Source organism: Balearica regulorum, chromosome 13 (assembly GCF_011004875.1).
Source record: "Balearica regulorum gibbericeps isolate bBalReg1 chromosome 13, bBalReg1.pri, whole genome shotgun sequence".
NCBI classification, from domain to species: Eukaryota; Metazoa; Chordata; class Aves; order Gruiformes; family Gruidae; genus Balearica; species Balearica regulorum.
Genome location: NC_046196.1, coordinates 11,427,649 through 11,444,916, shown reverse-complemented (window position 1 = coordinate 11,444,916; position 17,268 = coordinate 11,427,649). Strand labels below are relative to the sequence as shown.

Sequence of the window (17,268 nt, the reverse complement as noted above, 5' to 3'; positions counted from 1 at the left end):
AGCATTGCTCTTGAGCAACGATCAAATACTGCTCATACGAGTACCAAAGGAAAAAGATGGCAACAGGAGACAGGGCTGGCTGGCAATGGCCCACAGCACGTCACTTGTTACATTCCTTTAGGTAAACAACACGAAAAGTAGACGCAGAAAGTGACAACAGCCTAGATCAGCTGAGTAAAGGCAAAACAGGAGAAGAAAATTAGTTCTTAGTTACTGAAAACAGAAGTGGAAGGTTACATTAAGTCTGGCAACCTTCAACAAGTCCTTCTGGGAAACATTCAGTAGCTGAAACAGGGACTGGAGTCAAAAGATGCCAGATAATAGACACAGGACACCACCATTTCCCATACTCACACAGTATCTGCAAATTTCTTTTCTATGTACATATGTTTATTCTTGCATGCACACAAGTGGCTTCAGCAAGGCAGCACAAACATGCTCAGACAGCCTAGAAAGTCTCTCAAAAATTGTACTCATACAACCGCAACTGGGAGAATACAGTTTATAAGTAGAGAGCCTCTCTTAAAATAAACTGGTAATATAAGTAATATAAGGTGTTTAAAGTATTGCAAGAATATATTGCTGATTCATTCACACTTGTTATAGGTCCATACCTGCACTTTTGGAGCTTTACCAGTAGAAGCACAGTAACTTTGGGATTATTTTTTTAAATTAGACGAGGAGAGAATAATCTAAGAGCATTTCCTTTTTTTTATGTTTAATATAGCAAAGCTGTACTTTGGAGCTTGAGAGAGGAATACTGTTTTACCAATAAAATCCTATGATGTAAGTCCACTTTGTCCCTTCACCTTAGTTTCTCTCAGCTTATTAAAGACTGACTAGCTGGATGGTCATTTTCTATCAGATATGCTTCTAGACGAGATGACAGAAAGGTGCAGTTAAATTGTTACTATGTTAAAATTACAAGAAATTAAGCACACCAGGACTTAACCTTAGAGAAGCAGAGCTCCACATCTTAATTATTATATAGTTTTCATAGGCAATCTGAAAGGTAACCTTTGATTTATAGCTGCATAAAGTAACTTCCTGAAAGACTTTATCAGCATCAGAAATGTAAACCCTATAATTTCTTACTGCAGACACAGCATAAAAGAGCTAATAAAATATTTTATTTTACTTGTTTATAACTACTAGATATAACAGCATAAATAATTTTAGGTGAAAGACTGCTCTTGCTATTCCAATTTTCAAACTATCTGCCTAGGAGTTCAGCTGATGGTGCACAAAACCCAAATGTGTTTAGTCTTATTATTTCCCACACACACCTGATAAACCAGCACCATGGCAGGTGATTGTTACACAAGGGCTGCAGACTGCCTACTGGGGCCCATCAGCATAGCGTGGAAGCACAGTATAAGCTTTTGTTTTGGGGTACCCATGCCTGTAGGAAGAATGAAGCAAGTTCATACAATCCCAGCAAAAGCTACTTGAAAGTTTTAAATCAGAGAGTGAACCTTAAGCTAAATATGGGCAAGGCTTTTCAGGTGCAAAGCTGTGGCTCAGCAACTCAGCAATGCATGAGAGGTTGAAAACGCTGTTATCCAAGCAAGATCACCCCATGGAGTAACTCTATGCAGGGGTCTGAAAATCATACGCTCACCTTATTGCAAGTATAAAAGAGAAGAGAGAGCATCATCAGATACCCTTATGGCATAGGTTGCTCTCAGATCTTTGTATCTGCTGATAAAAACGAAAAAAAAAAAAAAAAATGCAGAGGTGGTAGCACACCCTGTCTTACGTTTTGCTTCAAGGAAGGAAAAAAAGTCACCTTTGTTGTAATTTTACCCTCTTCACAAGGTTTTTTTTGTGATTTAATTAAAAAAACAACAACAAACAAACAAACAAAAAAAACCTGATGTCCCTCCTTCTCCAGGCCTATTCCTACACCCTGGAGCTCATAGGAAGCTGCTACAAACACACATTTTCATCTCCATTAAGTTTACTATTAATGTTTTTATTGCACTTAAAACCTTTGACAACCAAAATGAGACTCAAGGAGAAATAATGGTGTCAGTAGCAATTCCTACTGGTAGGCTCACTAAGCCACTTTAAGAGTGTCTTTTACTGGGATGTTAACACTGGAGCTAAAATGCATTCTGATGCAAAATGGTGGTTCTTCTGCATATTTTATCTAAGCTCATGGCAAAACTGTATTCTACCTCATATATCCAGATCCTACTTTCCCTGCTTGAATTTGATGCCACAGTATTCGTCAACAGCAGAATTTGGCTCTGTACAGTTGTTTTAGACTTGCACAGTTTTTTCACAGGCATTGCCTTGGTCTCTATTTTAAGGCTGCTATAACAGTCACAGCAGCTGAGCACGCTGGGCACCGCAGCAAGGGCTGCAGGACACAGGAGAGCTGGGCCGAGTGTTCTTGCAAATACTGCTCGGTTCCTCAGGTTCTCTGCTGAGCACTCAGATGTGAATTCATGCCTTAGAGTGTACAAGCTTGCCAGGCAACAGACCTACTTTCACAATTGAGATTCTGCAGAGAAAAGCAGCTAGGTTTCAGAGAAGACTCGGCTCAGAGCCAAGTTTACTTCCTCAACAGCCTTCATTCTCTCTTCTCTCCTGCAAGCACTCAAATACCAAACTGATGGCACCCCCACAGATGGCCTAACGTCACGGCAAGACAGCCATAGGTGCTGCTTTGCCTGCAGAGGTTGGGTCACTCAGTATGCATGACCCCAGCACCAGCGTTCCACAACATATACAGAGAGCTCTTTTCGGAGAGTGGCTGTACAAAGGAATGTAAGTCCCAAGAAGAAAGAGCATGGCTATACACCTGGCTTTCTATTGCAAGTAATTATTTGGGAAGAGAACACTCAAAGTACTCAAGATCACAATAAAAGTCTTCACACACAGGACTGGCTGTGTCACCATCACTCTGTTACTAAGAAATACATGGCAGGTAAGTAAGTTACCACTGGCTTCATCTTTTTTTTTTCTTTCTCTCTAATCCTTCCAGCCCAACTGTTACAAACTCCTGTGCATATGCAGTCCTGTCTACACCATGATGATTATTAGCACTTTTTCAGTTTTATATATAAGGATTCATCACTATGCCACTTGTAGTGAGTTGAGTGGGTACAAGTATACAACTGCCTCACATGTGTATCAAGCCTGCAAATATATACATAGTGACATCAACATGAAACTCTGTTGTTTGCCACCTAACAATACTACCACAACTTCTTTCTAGAGGGGGAACTACAAGCTTTGAATTTTGCCCTGTGATCTCTAATCACTCACCCAGTTTACACCACACAAGACACACAAATACCAGAACAGAGTACGATACATTGGCTGGTCCTTCAAAGTCTGTTTCTTCTCTTAATGCAAGGACCCTGGTGTCTCCAGCCACAAACTCAACTCTAATGTAGAGTTATATATTTGATAATTAAGCGTATTTAATGCCAGTACTGTTTGTGGTGCATGCCTCTTTGAAGCTATGCAAGCTTCTGCAAATAAGCATTAGTCAATGCCAGAAATGGCTAGTTGCAAGACCAGGACTGGACAAGCAAAGCTCAGCTTCCTCATTTTCACTAGCCTGGTACCAGAATTCAGCCACTGCTCAGTGTGGTAAAGGCCACCCATAGCAGCTGATACTTTCTCTGCTGGCTGTCACATACAATTTTTTATGATCACTTATTCCCTAAGCCTTCAAAAGAGCTCTTTTATTTTATTATACTGGAAGTGAAATGTAGCTAGGAACATTAAACTACATCTGTTTCTTTAAAGAATATTTTTCTTTTGCCTGGAACTGTTGATTTTCAAAACTTATTTCAGAAGTTTTATATTTTCAGTGAGGTTACATTTTGGTGCTGTATGATCCATCTAATATTTTGGTTTTCTTTTGATGCAACCATCGGAACACCCTGGTAACCAAGAATCCTATTTTACTTGATTTTCCCCACCATTTTTCAGTTAACCTTTTGTACTACTTTTTTTTAAAAGAAAATTCATGGACTGCCATTTCTGTTCTACTGAGGTCACACAGACAGGATCCAGATTTCAATTAAGTTGAGAAACCACTGAAACTACTTTTCAGTAAGTCATCATTTGTTTGTTGACTGGGTCTTATTTATTTGTTTTCAGCAACAGAGTCATCAACATCAGTTGAAGTCTGGCCAATCTTTAATGTCATTTCCACATGAAATATGCAAAGTACAAGAGACCCATGCCAACAGCAGCACAAACAAGTAAGCGATACAAGGGAAACAGCAAAAGCCACTACTGGTGTTTAAGGCGTAAACTGGATGTTTTCTTCACAGGGAGCTCAGTGCTCCTTGTAACTAAGTCAACAACTCGAAGTCCCAGCACCGTCGGATGTCCTACCCACCTACCCCAGCCCAACCTTGCTCTCGGCAGGGCTGGGCAGGAGCATCCCTGTGCAGGAACACCCAGTCACTGCTGGGGGAAACCAGGGGCAGGAGAACACCGCACCAGGGAGCAATCTTCACCCAAAGGCAAAAGAGTCAGAACCAAGTCCCAGCGTGACCTCCTTTTGGTGACTATGAAAAGTTCCCCCCTCATTTTGATATATTGTTAATAGTATCTTCATAAAGCACTGGAAGAAATGACTGAACTTAGCTATAATATGCAGGAGGGACCTCGTGCTAAGTAATCCACAGCCACCTTCAGGCATGATTTGCCAAACCTAACGCAACTCAAAGGATAACTCACACCTCAGCGGGGGAGGTGCTGCCAAGCCGACCCAGCGGTAACTGTGGAGGCCGCCGGGGTGCCCGCGGGACCCTCCCAGCTCTCTCACCGCCCCACACAAAACCTGCTTTCACTGCTCCACCGCAGGCAGCCCGGCCTCCCCTGTAGGCTGCGCGGCGACAGCCTGCCGCCCGGCCGCCACGTCCCTCTCTGGCCGGCCGGGGAAACCGCCGCCCTCCGGCGCCTCCGACCCACCCAGGCCCCTCAGCCAGACCCCGCCGGCCGAGCCGAGCCGGGCCGGGCCGCCCCCGCGCTGCGAGACGCGCAGCGCCCCAGGGGAAAGGGGCTAGGGGGGAGCTGGGAAGACGCGCGGGCCCGTGAGAAGTAGGCAGCGGCGGCGGTACCGCGGCCGAGGAGCGATGCTTACCCCGCCGCCGCAGCCATGTTGCCTCGCCGGACTTCGCCTGTCATGTGACGGCGGGGCCGGGCGGGCCGGGCCGCTGTGGAGGGGCGCGGCGGCGCCGCCTCAGCGCGGGGAGCAGATGGCGGGCGGGGCGGGAACGGGCCAGCCCTGTGAGGAGAGCCGGGCGCGCGGCCTACCGCAGGTCTCCAGGCTCTCGCCGACCTCGCAGCGCTGACAAGCCGCTGCTCTCCCTGCGGGCTGCTCCTCTCCTCAGGCTTTCAGGCAGATCTGGCAGGGGGAAGGCTCTGGCGAGGGTCGGGACTCGGGCTTCTTGGCACCCCAGAGTGGCGTTCATTGGGAGCGCTCTGCAGCTGGAGAGGGGATTTTGTAACCATCACCTCACCTATCGGCCTCTTGTACAAGAAACAATTCGACTCCTCGGAGCTAAAAGCTGTATAATGGAAATGCAGCCTTTTACAGGGATTGCTGTCTTACAACAGAGCTCCCCTAAATAAATGGTTGCTCAAAAAAACCACTTAATGTGCCATGCTGCTGTGATCCCTGTAAGAGATGCTTTCCACTTCATTTTGAAACTGAAAAGGTGTTTAACAACAGCCTTCAGGCATGGTCCACTGTAGCCAAGACCAGTCCTTGGACTAGCCTCACTCTGCTGAATTTTGCTCCTATTCAACACAGGCTTCTTCAGACCTCGAGTTGACTTGTTCTTGCCTCAAAATTACAAGCTACCTGAACAAACGCAACAATTCATAGGCCAGGGTTCACAGGGCCAGTAACTGCCATACAGCAGCAAAAGAAAATACCCAGAAGGATGAAATACCAGATAAAGAATGAGAGAGAGGAGCTCTGCTGTGTGACCTGAATACATTGTTCGGCGGCTCTATGCCTCCATAAAACAGCGATAAGTACTGCTCTGAGCCGGCAGCTCGTCGCAGGTACCGCTGCCCTCCCTCCCTGGAAGGAAAGCGGGAGTCCTTGCTCGGCTGCTGCTGAGCAAGGCCATTTCTCTGTTGTTCTGGCACTGATCTCAAAAGAAAGTATTGTCATACCGTGAAGTATTCGGATAATGCACCTTCCACCCCAGGCACTTGGGAAACAAGAATGCAGTGAGAAGAGCAGGCAGGAGGAGGATCATAAAATACATGGAGCTTGAAGTTAATGTTTGTTACAACAAATCAGTGCACTGTTATTAAGAAACGTGCATGATTAAAACCCTTTTTTGGTTGGCCACATTGTCCACTGGAATTTGGGAGAAAACTGCAGCTACTTATGCACAGCTGGCTCTGAAGTGGTGTGTGAAAGCTGCAGGGCAACCACAGGGAAAGATTGATTTCAGAAAGTCTGGAGAGGAGTGTGTAAATTAAGAAAAGTAGAAAAGTCAAGTAGTCATCCTCTAGCTCTTTATGTTTTTATGCCCAAGGCTCACAGACCTTTAGTACAAAATATATAATGAAAGAATCGGAAACTTCTTTCACAGACTGCCCATTTGATAAATAACATACTTACTTGTGGTGCCAGATTAATGGATAAAGCCCCATTTTTGACATTATAATTGATAAGCTGTTGAATTTCAAGGAACTTCCTTCAGTTTACACAGACTGAAAAAGTTTTTTAATGTAAACTGGAGCAAAATATTTTACTGCTTTCAGTCCCCTAGTGGTGCTCCCTTCTGCTTAGACTCAAGCAGAATTAGTGGCAGGAGGCAGGGAAGCTCACTTTGCCTTTCTCTTGTCAGGAGTAGAGAGAAAAGACCAAAGCCTTCAAGGCACTCTTTCAAATACTGTCATTAGTGGCTTCGGGCATTCAACCTTTCCAGCTCCTCTCTGCCTACCCATACACTTGCCCTCCTTAGAGAAAAGGAGGGATACTGCATTTTAGTATCTGCCCTCTAAAATGGGTTTTCTGGGTCTCTTTATTCTGTTTAATTTCCTCCTCTCTTCCCCTTGGTCATTTTACCCTCCTTTGGAAAACAATCACTGAGATTTAGAAGTTATGTGCACTCCATTAAATCTCAGAACAAAATAAGACCCCAACAGAACAAAAAAAAACCCCAACAAACCAAACCTGGTTTATGTTGTTTGTTAGCTAAAATACCCTGTTCTCCTGTCTCAGGATTTGAAAGAATGACACTTCTGCACGATGCACAAATTAAACTCATTTGCAAGGTGGCTATACTGGCAGCCAGTTGAACTGCCAGGCAGGAATGATACTGGCAGCCAGACTGGGAGCAAGACCAGCTTTATTGCACACATAGATAGTGCTGACTCTCTCTGCACTGCATTTGACTCTGCAACTGAGATAATTATCTGAGAGGCTAGTTTAGAGCATTTCCCTCTAAAAGAAGGTTTGGCTGACCATTACTGTCACTTATCTCCCAGTAGGACTTGTCTCCGTGGCCAAGAACATTCTCTCTCCATGTTGAAGACCTTACTTTGCGCTTCTGGCATCTTCAAAATCCCCACTCTAGCAGTCTGGGTGTACAAGAGATGCAGCACTGCAACGTGTGATGAGATTCCACAGTGGCCAGATTCTTGGTCAAAAACCTGGTTTAAATCTGCCTTGTGAGCACATCAGAAGCATGGTAAGGGCTCTCAATCTTCAACCGTTACTCAAACACTGAGTAGAACAATGTGCTGCTTAAATAGGGAAAATTCAAATCTGCAGAATGAGACAAAGCAAAGCAAAAAAGCACTGAACACAAGCATCCTCTGGCCTGTCGTGTCCTTGGACCGGGGAGGGGGCAGTAACTGCAGTCTCGCTCTGAATCCAGCCAGTGTCTGTCTGAATTACATGCAGCTGTAGACACTCCCCGAGGGTCCATAGGAAAATTTCCTTTCCCTCACCTCTGAGACTCAGCTGTGTATCTCCACCCAGCTCCTACGCAGTTCGTACTCCTGCTCCTCGTAGGACCTTCTGTCTCTCCTCAGTCTCCTAGTTAGTTAAAAGCAACTAAATTGCATAAGAAGCTCTTTTTGTTCTTACTACAAAGATTTAAAACAACTCAAATTTTCTCACACAGACATTCATTCACCTGGCAGAAAAGACTTAGGAAATATTAACAGAAAAGTTACTGTAACAATTGGTCGCTTTACACCTAGAAAAGAAAGCAGCATTCATAAATTGGTACCAGTACTTTTCTATTGCTGTTTGTCGCTCTATGTTTTAAGTGTTCATACTGCTGTCCAGGCAGGATCTTGGAGTCCAGCACCGTCGGTGAGTGCATTTACAACTTCTGTTATCCTAGCTGAAAAGAAATAATGTTAGGTTAATAAACCTTCCTTTTATTATATGAAAATTACATAACTGTTGTGAATACAGGTGAAGATATTTTCCCCCGGTTTTACAGTACAATAGATGAAAATCCAAAGTTAGCAGGGGCAGATGCAGTCCAAATACAAACTGGGGGAAAAAGAAGGACGCTGCAGCTGTGATGACAGCATGTGCTAGGGGAGCATCACCCCTCCCTTCTGCCCTCCAGCCCAGGATGGGTGTCAAAAGAAGAGCTAAATTCTCTCTGACTGCTGCACAGTGCTTGAGCTTCTCTCTTGCTTTGGGAAATGCAGTTGGTGAGAGACCCGATCATCTGGGGCTGCCATGAGGGATCACAGAGCCACACTGAGACCATGGTACCATAGTAAGAAATCTTGAGCTGCCAGCGTCATGACATGAAGTGGGGAACATGGTCTAATGGTGAGTGACTAAGGTCACCATAGGCCCTCCTTAGTAAATTCTTACCTGGATATATGGTTTCACTGCAAGTTTCAGCTGCTTTCTTAAATATCTAAAAAGCTTCCATATTATACATGCCATCACAAAACCAGAAATGACAGGAAAGGCTGATTTATCAGCACAGAAATTTTTCTAAGTTCAGCTTGATCTGTTTTTCTGCTGATCATTCCCCCAGATTTCTGAAAGCTATAACATTGCTGGCTGAGATGTTCTGTGACCTTCACTTGGATGGGAGAGCACTGGCTAGGCAAAGAACAATGGATAGAGTTTGTAGGTATATGAGTGAAAGCATTTTATACATTGTAGAATCAGCTGTTAGTCCAAAGTAATTATACAGTTTCCTATGTTAAAATGCATTAATACCGGGTCTTTTCATTGAATTACTATACATAGATCCCTAGCATTTCATCACTGAAAGATACATCTGCTGCCTTTGTTTGATACAGTGGTCACAAGTCTTTAACTTGAAATTAAGATTAGAAGGCCCCTTCAAAGTAACAGATTGAACAAAAGCATCTGCCTTTGGCATTTTCATCATGAAGCAATTTTGAGTAAATTTTCCCTCAAGCACTAAATGTATACTGCTGTATTGATCTTTTGGATCTTGAAATAAAACTCTGATTTTTCCCAAAGCCTGCTTGAACTAAATTATTATAAAAGACAAGAAAGATAAAGCATTAGATTGCCTCATTACTCTACCCATTGACTTTCATTTCAGAGTAGGAAAATCTAGTATAGTCAAAATGTGCCCATCAAGGATTGGACAGTCTAAGGTAGCTTCTCCAGCTATTGATTGATCTTTACAAAATTTTATAATTTTATTTTTGGGGTTGTTGCAATTCCTTAGTATAGACTGTCATTGTTTCATTTAAATTAATCTACCCATCTGTATTTATAAGTTGCTGCCACAGGAACTATTATCTCTTACAAATGTATTAAAACAACACTATCAAAACTGCTTGGACAACTTTTTAGTGGGTGTTTTGGTTTGTCAGGTTTTTTTAAGAATTAGTGGCCAATGTGATCTCTGTAATGTTTCTCTAGTATCTCTGGCAGCTTGAAAAAATCAATTTTTGTATATTGCAACATATTGTTTTGCTTCAATAAAAAGAGACTTCTCAATGATTTTCAGTCTCTTTGGACATACATTGGGTTTTTTGCTATCCCATGGCCATGAAGGCACAGTTTACACCTGCCTGTGTGTCCTTTGCATAGTGCCCACCACCATGACTCCTCTTTTGTTTTTCTAAGAGCTGTGTGCCCTTGTACTACATGAAAAATGCGCCGTGTCATGTTGAGTGCAGGTCAGTCACGGTTAACTGCCAGGTACAAGAGATAAGCCGCTATCCTGTATTTTCTTTTTTATAACTGTTACTAGTACGATAGATGGACAGTTTTGTTTATTCTAAGTAAGTTTTACAGAAAGCGCCGTAGTGAAATTTTACAACACTGGGTTTAGGACATGAATGCAGTATTACTGCAGCCATTACCCCAACAGCATTACAAATGTTACTGCGGACACATCTGAGAACAAAATTACTTGGCATTACTCATAATTTACTTGCTCAGCATTCCTCATTGTCAAATGCACAGCCTTTTTCTACAAAGAGGAGTGGTGTGCTGGCTATATTTTGAAGGGCAAAACCAAAGATGCTTTGCACCATCTTCTAGAGTAGAAGTGTGGGAAGAAGCTGATGAAGTTCCTGTACTGTGTGACAGAAAATTTTGTCTAGCCTGCACGCATGAACAGATAACCAATTGTACAATGGGAAAGCATCACTTCTCATGCAAGTTCCTCATGGTACCACAAATTTACCTGAACCCTTGCAATATATTCTACAGTTATAATACAGAACATGTTTACAAATCTTAATTTTTCTTTCATTACTGCCTAGATAACGTACTCTCCACCCCTTGCATAACAAATCCCCAAATAAGCTTATAATATGGTTATGTAAATATTTTCTCAAAAGATTAATGCCTTCAGATTCTTGCAGATTATGATTCATATCTTCACACTGATTTAAAGTCAGATTTCCCCACTTTTTTGGTAAGAAAAACCTCTTTAATTATTTACTGTTTATATGGAAAGTATTTTCCTCTCTAAGATCTTGCATTAAAGTTTTAAGCCACGGGTTTATCAAGATCTGCATTTTGTTGATGATGAAGAAATTGCTTTCTCTTACACAGACATATTAGACTTATCTGAAATGAGTTCCTCCAGGCTTTGCATAGGCAACATTTCCCTTTTCTGCTTGAAACAGCCCTACTATCCTTGCCAGGAAAGAAAGACCAACTTCTTCTGATGCTGCCCTCTAATGATAGAAACCACACCTTCTTCAGCTTTTCCTTTCTTTCTCTGTTCCGCTGTGTGGCAACAGTCGGTCTAAGAGGGCCGAGTGACAGCGAGGCTGCCATGGAGCCATGTCTGCCACCACCGTGACCTTGGTGGTGCGGCCGTTCCCGGCCAAAAGTCATCAGTGCCCCTGCCCCAACTGGACTCCAGGGCTAGCCCTCAGTGCCAACTGCAGGAGATGAGATACACAACTTCCTGTTTGTACAGACCACTCATCTAATCTCATTTGCATCCAACTGGAAATTTAACCCAGCTGGTTCCCGGCTTCAGTTTAAAACCAAAGTGATAAGCAACTGGCCATCAGATTATCTAATCACAGCTTATGTCCTGTGACTGCAGCACTGTTTCTGTTTGGTCACACCACTTACACTAACCAGTGTCCATGGTCCACTCCCACGAGCAAGCTCTAACCTGGGAGTTTAGGATGGAATGGAGGGGATTGTGCAGTAACATGCCAGGGGACAGAGAAGATACAAACCAAGAGCTTGTGAATCAGGGAATTCAATTATCTTTTGAACTGTAATAAATGGCTATTTTACACAACTGCTCTCTCCCCAAAAGACAAAATACAGCCTTTCTCCCAGGCAGTGGAAACTGTGCCAAAAGTACAAAGTGCACTAAGGATGTTATACGCCTCTTTGCCTTTTAATGAATCAACTGACTAACATTTATTTTTAAAATGGGTCATATTTACAGGCATTTTTCAAAGACTACCAGTTTGATAAGAGTGAGACTCGATTTATTGTAGAGACAGACAGCCCTTCTTTCCAGAGCGCGTACCTGTCCGCCCTGTGCACAGCTGGCAGCCTCCCTGCAGAAGTTACGCTGGGCACAGGTATCCACAAAGTGATTTGGATGCGTGCATGAAAATTAGGCTCAATGAGATTCAACTTGGGCAACGACAATAATATCCACAATCACATCCTCTGCTGCCTACCTTTGACATTCAAATATCATCGTCTGGTTTTAACTTCACAGTCACGAACATATACATGATTTCTAAGAAATGGTTATTTGCCATCTCAAAAACTCTATTTTGCTGAACTACCCTTTAGTTCTGTACAAGTTTAAACTATTCTGAGAACAGCTTCACTTGGTTTCCATCAGCATTAGCAGTGTTAATGTAATTTGTGCTAAGGAGATTCAGAAAGGAAGCTCAAAGAACCTGTGTGGTTTAATTGTGTGCGTGTGTGTGGTATTTCCAAGCATCCTGTGTTTCAGGTGGCATCTGTCTGCATCTTTGAAAATAAAAAGGCTCATACAATTTCACTAATGTGGTGCTATAGCTGTGCCATTTTTTCCCCCTCAAGCCCTGACAGGAGTCTTTGTTTGTTTGTATGCAGGGGCTCTGTTTGAACTGTTGCCTGGTGTCCTTGTTTTGTATGCTGGCAGGAGAGGTGGTATTTTTGTTTTGTTTTGTTTTCATTTTCAGAAGATGGGGTAACTTTTTTGCTACTATTACTGTTGACAGCAACAACTCTTCTAGTCCAGGCTGGCATCATATGATGGCCAGAGATAAAGAATTCAGCTTCAGAAAATAACACGGCTTCTTACTGAGCTCCAGAACTGGGGAGATGCCAGGAGCAGCATCACCCCAGGATGCTGTCAAGGTGTAGCAGGCAGCCCGGGCTCCTCCAGCTCCCTTCTCGATGAATATATTTAGGGGTTTATACTGAGTATCAGGAAGCATAAAGCAGATATAAACTAGAACAGTTCCAGCATTAAACATGACACAGCAGTGCTAATTTAGGATCTGACTTTGTGTGTTGTTTTACTTCTTACTAATTGCATGTTTTAACTGTGCAGTGCCCCTTTCATGATTCCCCTTTTGCATTGTATGGAGTAGGGGCAGAAAAGCAATAATATTTGCTGCTTTCCCAAGACTGAAGCGAGGTAATTTTCACTTGTTTTCAAAGATACAAACAAGAGAGAAGGAGAAACCTCTCCAGGCTCAGGCTTCTTTCTGAAATCACATCTTAGGGCATTTCAGTACTGTCCACCAGCTTGTCAGCGGCTCAGGGCTGCACGCAGCTTCCTCGCTGAGTGAGGCTTTCCCAGTTTCACTTTTCTGCAGTAAGCAAATCTCTGAGTCACACCGCAAAGCGGGCCCAATGACAGGCTGACTAATGGTGCTTTGACAACATCCAATAGATTTTACAGAGATTAAGGTCTCGTCAGAAATTTGTCAGCAGTAGTTTAGGAAATACTTACTGAAGATTTGCAGAGTTAACAACTCTGTGGGTGTTTGCTGTTTGGCTATCTACATAAACAAACAGCTGGTGCAGCTGGAATAAAATCAGCAAAGTTGTTACTAATTTAGACTCTTTGGGCATCTCTCTGCTCCAGGCACAGAAATGACTGTGCTGGAGCATACTGGTATCCCAGCTATTTTTAAACCACCTCGCTTGGTACTGGAGGCAGCCAGCTACAGCAGCACAGAGCTCATCGTGGATTCATTTACCCGGCTTTTTGGCTCAAATATTAGTGCCAATAGGATTAGCTAAACCGTTTAAAATCATAAAAAGGAGATACAAAGGACTTGATTCAGCAACAGTCTGATTCAAAGAGCAAACTCACAGTTGTTCACACTAGAAGCTGTGACAGGCTACATAGATGAAGACAAGAAGCTTAAATTTGCTGGAGTCGACAATGGGGAGGCAGGGAGCCAGTAAACACAGTGCCTGCTGTGGGGAAGGGTCTGGCCTTCACTGTGAATCCTTTATGTCATTGCAAATGGAAAATGTCACATGGAAAAGAAGGAGAGTCCTATTAATAAAGAGTCACTGGGGTAATGTGCAGTAGAAGAGGAGGAAGGATTGTGTCTGGACTTGTTTATCTGCAAAGAGCTTTATGTTCTGGGAGAGCTCTGCCTTACTGCTTCTGGAAGGCTTTAACTTCAGTGTCAAAGTTCAGGGACCTTTCCCCATTGCTAGCACTAGCTGGCAGAACTACCCCTTTGTTTGTAATAATTTCTTACCAACAGTGACTTGTTTTATGCATGTCACTCGTGCTTGTTAGGGGCTGGTCAGACAAGCAGGACAGACAATCGCCCAAGGCAGTCAAATGCTCACCGCATGGTAACTTCTGGAAGGACATAGTCCCACTTACCTAATAACCTACTGACCTATCCCTAATCTTAGATGCATTCTTCTCACTAGCATGAGAGTCAGCAAGATTAAAAAGTGCAAAATGAAAACATCCAGTAAACTTCAGACCACCACCACGAGCTGCACTGCTTGCTGAAATCGCAATCTGTCAGAACAGGACTTGCTGAGAAAAGTAGTTTTTTGCAAAAGGCTGCCTTCTTGTTCAGAGTGTTTAGGGCCACAGCTAAGGCATGGATTGGGGCTAGGTCCTCAGAAAACTAAAGTGAAGACTAAAGAGCTGTATACTATGAAGCTTCCTAAAGCTATGCCAGCCAAGCCCAAAGGGGACGACAGTAGAAAATGTATCCAACTATTAACTGGAGAGAAGCACAGTCCCCCTACAGAAGAGCGAGGAATGCCATTGCTACGGCACAGTGCAAGCCTGCCAGACTCTAATGAGACAGGCTGACTAACGGGGGAAGGATATGGGAGATGTTCAGCAGGAGCAGGCCTTGACCTTGGAACTGAGCCCAAATTCTATAGCGGAGAGTAATAATGAGAAAGGCAAGATCAAAGGAGACAGCTCTAACAAAGAGGCGAAAGAGATAGGTAAAGACACGCGAGCACTTACCAGGTACTTGGCTTTTCAGTCCTTTGCTTTGGGCTTGACCTCGTGTTCTCCCGACTCTCTCTCTCCCGTTGTCTTTGTAAGCCCGAGCCCAGTAAGCAGGGACATCCTGTAGCTGAGCTGGTGCGGCACGCTGTATACAGTACGCCTGCTTGATACGTTCACAGACATTATGCATGGGTAATTTTTATTACCCAGGGGCATTTCTCTTTTACATATCCCCAGCTACAACTTTACTGAAATCATTTTCTTTTTTATTGGCCTCTTACATTGTTAGAGTGCCCATGATTTCCCCACGGTTAGATGATGAATGACAACATATCATACAAAGACAAAATACAGGCATTTGCCAACTATAAACCGGATTTTTTTCATTTGATATGTTTCCTTTTCTTGTGCAACAATTATAAGCAACCTTGATGGGATGAACAGTACAAATAGAAGTTTAACCAGCTTTCTTCTGAACCCAGGATCACACAAAAAATAGATTCACTAAAGATACAAGATTTCTACTAAAATGACAGACCTTCAGAAAACAGATTAACCATTTTAAAGACAATTTCAAATATAATCAACTGGGTTCAATCCCTGGGCAGCCAGCTGGGTCCTTGAGAGGTTCCAGTGACTTCAGCAAAATCAGCGGGAATGCAGAGAGACATAAACTTTAATCTCTACACTGTCAAATGCAGGCTCAACTCCTCGGGAGCTTATGCATCTCCTTTCCCCTCTTCCTTTCCCCCAGACCTCTCCCTCAGACCAGGCAGCACAGACACCCTGCCAGTCACCCACGAGCAGGCAGCGTGCCTCTTTTCCTCCCGCCCTCCCCTCGCCTTGTGAGCATCTGATAGCAGCAATAGCTCCCAGCCAACCCCACGCAGGAGGCGGCTTTTGTACAGACAGCATTTTCTGTTCAAACAGGCATTCCCAGCTGCTCCCGGGGAACAGAACATGAATATCATCGCTTTTCTGGCTGAAGCTATGTGATCTTAGCCAAGCTTCAATCTGACCAATAGGTCTTTCCTTAAAAAGCCAGGGAAGAGGTAGCGAGCAACGCGTGGGTGTCCACAAGCAGGTACCTGGTGGGAGAGTGCTGCCGTACCTGTGGATGAAAGGGGCTCAGGGACGTTCCATGGAAAGGCAGTATTGATCCAAACGCGTGAACAGATGTTCCTCTCAAACACATGCAGACCGTATGGACAGCAGTGATCTGGCTTTAAAAAAAGAAACTTAAATTCAGATTAGAAAAATAAAGTAAAAGAGAGATGATTGACACTATTGTAATATGTTAAATACTGCCAAAAATCCAATTATCAAAATCTCCAAGTGAACACTGTAAGGCTCACTGGCCTGAAGGTGAATATTTTGGTGGCAGAATGGTAGGACGTAGGGATACCAAGTGCCGTGAACACTACAGAAATACTTCAAATCAAATACTGTACATCTACCCATCCATACCTATATGTCTACCTGTCCACACAATGCTGGAGGGAGAGCAGGTAGCCAGTTTTATCTTGCGTTCTTCAGTCCTGGCTTGTTGCCCAAACAACAAGGGTTTTGCTGAGGGTGATGAGCTGCCACCTCTGTTACTTCTATCCCCCTTTTTCAAGACCTGATCCAAAACTCAGTGAGGTTCACTGAAAGACTCCAGCTGACCCAAGGCTTTGGTTGACCCTTGTACCCTAATGTCTTCTATTGCCAGGATGGAAAAAAGGAGATTCTATTGTGAAAACCAATTACCAGAAGAGAAGAAACAGCAGAATAGAATTTCAAAGCATCAAATGTAAGTAACGGGGTTTTAAAGAGAAGGACTAAACAGAAAGCATTAACAACATGTAACCCAAAAAGAGCTTAGAAACAAGTTACGTGCCTGAACTTTTGAACTCAATCTTTCCACTGTACTATCATATATACAAATGACACGACTGATGGACTTGAAAGCTACATTTCAAATTTTGCAGATGAGATTAAATTAGAGAAAACATCCAAACCATTTCTAATACAATGAAGGTGTTAGATTGATTATACTCTTGGATTAACAGATGGTAATTGCAGATACACAAAGACTTTTAAGTCTTCAAGCAAAGAACCTGCAGAAGAAATAGCTATTATTTGGAAAGGCACTGGAGCAATCTACCTCATAAAACAGATAAAACTTACAGTGTAATATTGTTAAGGTTTTCAGCCAATGTACATATGAAATGAAAAATAGAGAATCAGATTGCTTAAGGAATAATGGAGAGATAAAAGGACCGACAGTTTTATTGTGTGAGGCACTGGTTAGATGTCAGAGAGACTTCAATCACTGAAATGAAAAAATATTGTCACTATACCAGTAGCAAGCAGAGAAAGAGTAATGTAA

General features: G+C 43.2%; 1 protein-coding gene across 1 annotated transcript in view; it reads right to left on the bottom strand.

The window, feature by feature from the left end:
- The window catches only part of PEPD (peptidase D), a 141,191-nt gene extending 135,958 nt beyond the window's left edge, over nucleotides 1–5,233 (bottom strand). The window contains exon 1 of the mRNA XM_075766017.1: nucleotides 5,117–5,233. Within this exon, the coding sequence (XP_075622132.1) occupies nucleotides 5,117–5,160 (44 nt within the window). The 5' untranslated portion in view covers nucleotides 5,161–5,233. The remainder of the gene's footprint in view (nucleotides 1–5,116) is intronic.
- Nucleotides 5,234–17,268: the final 12,035 nt, after the last annotated feature.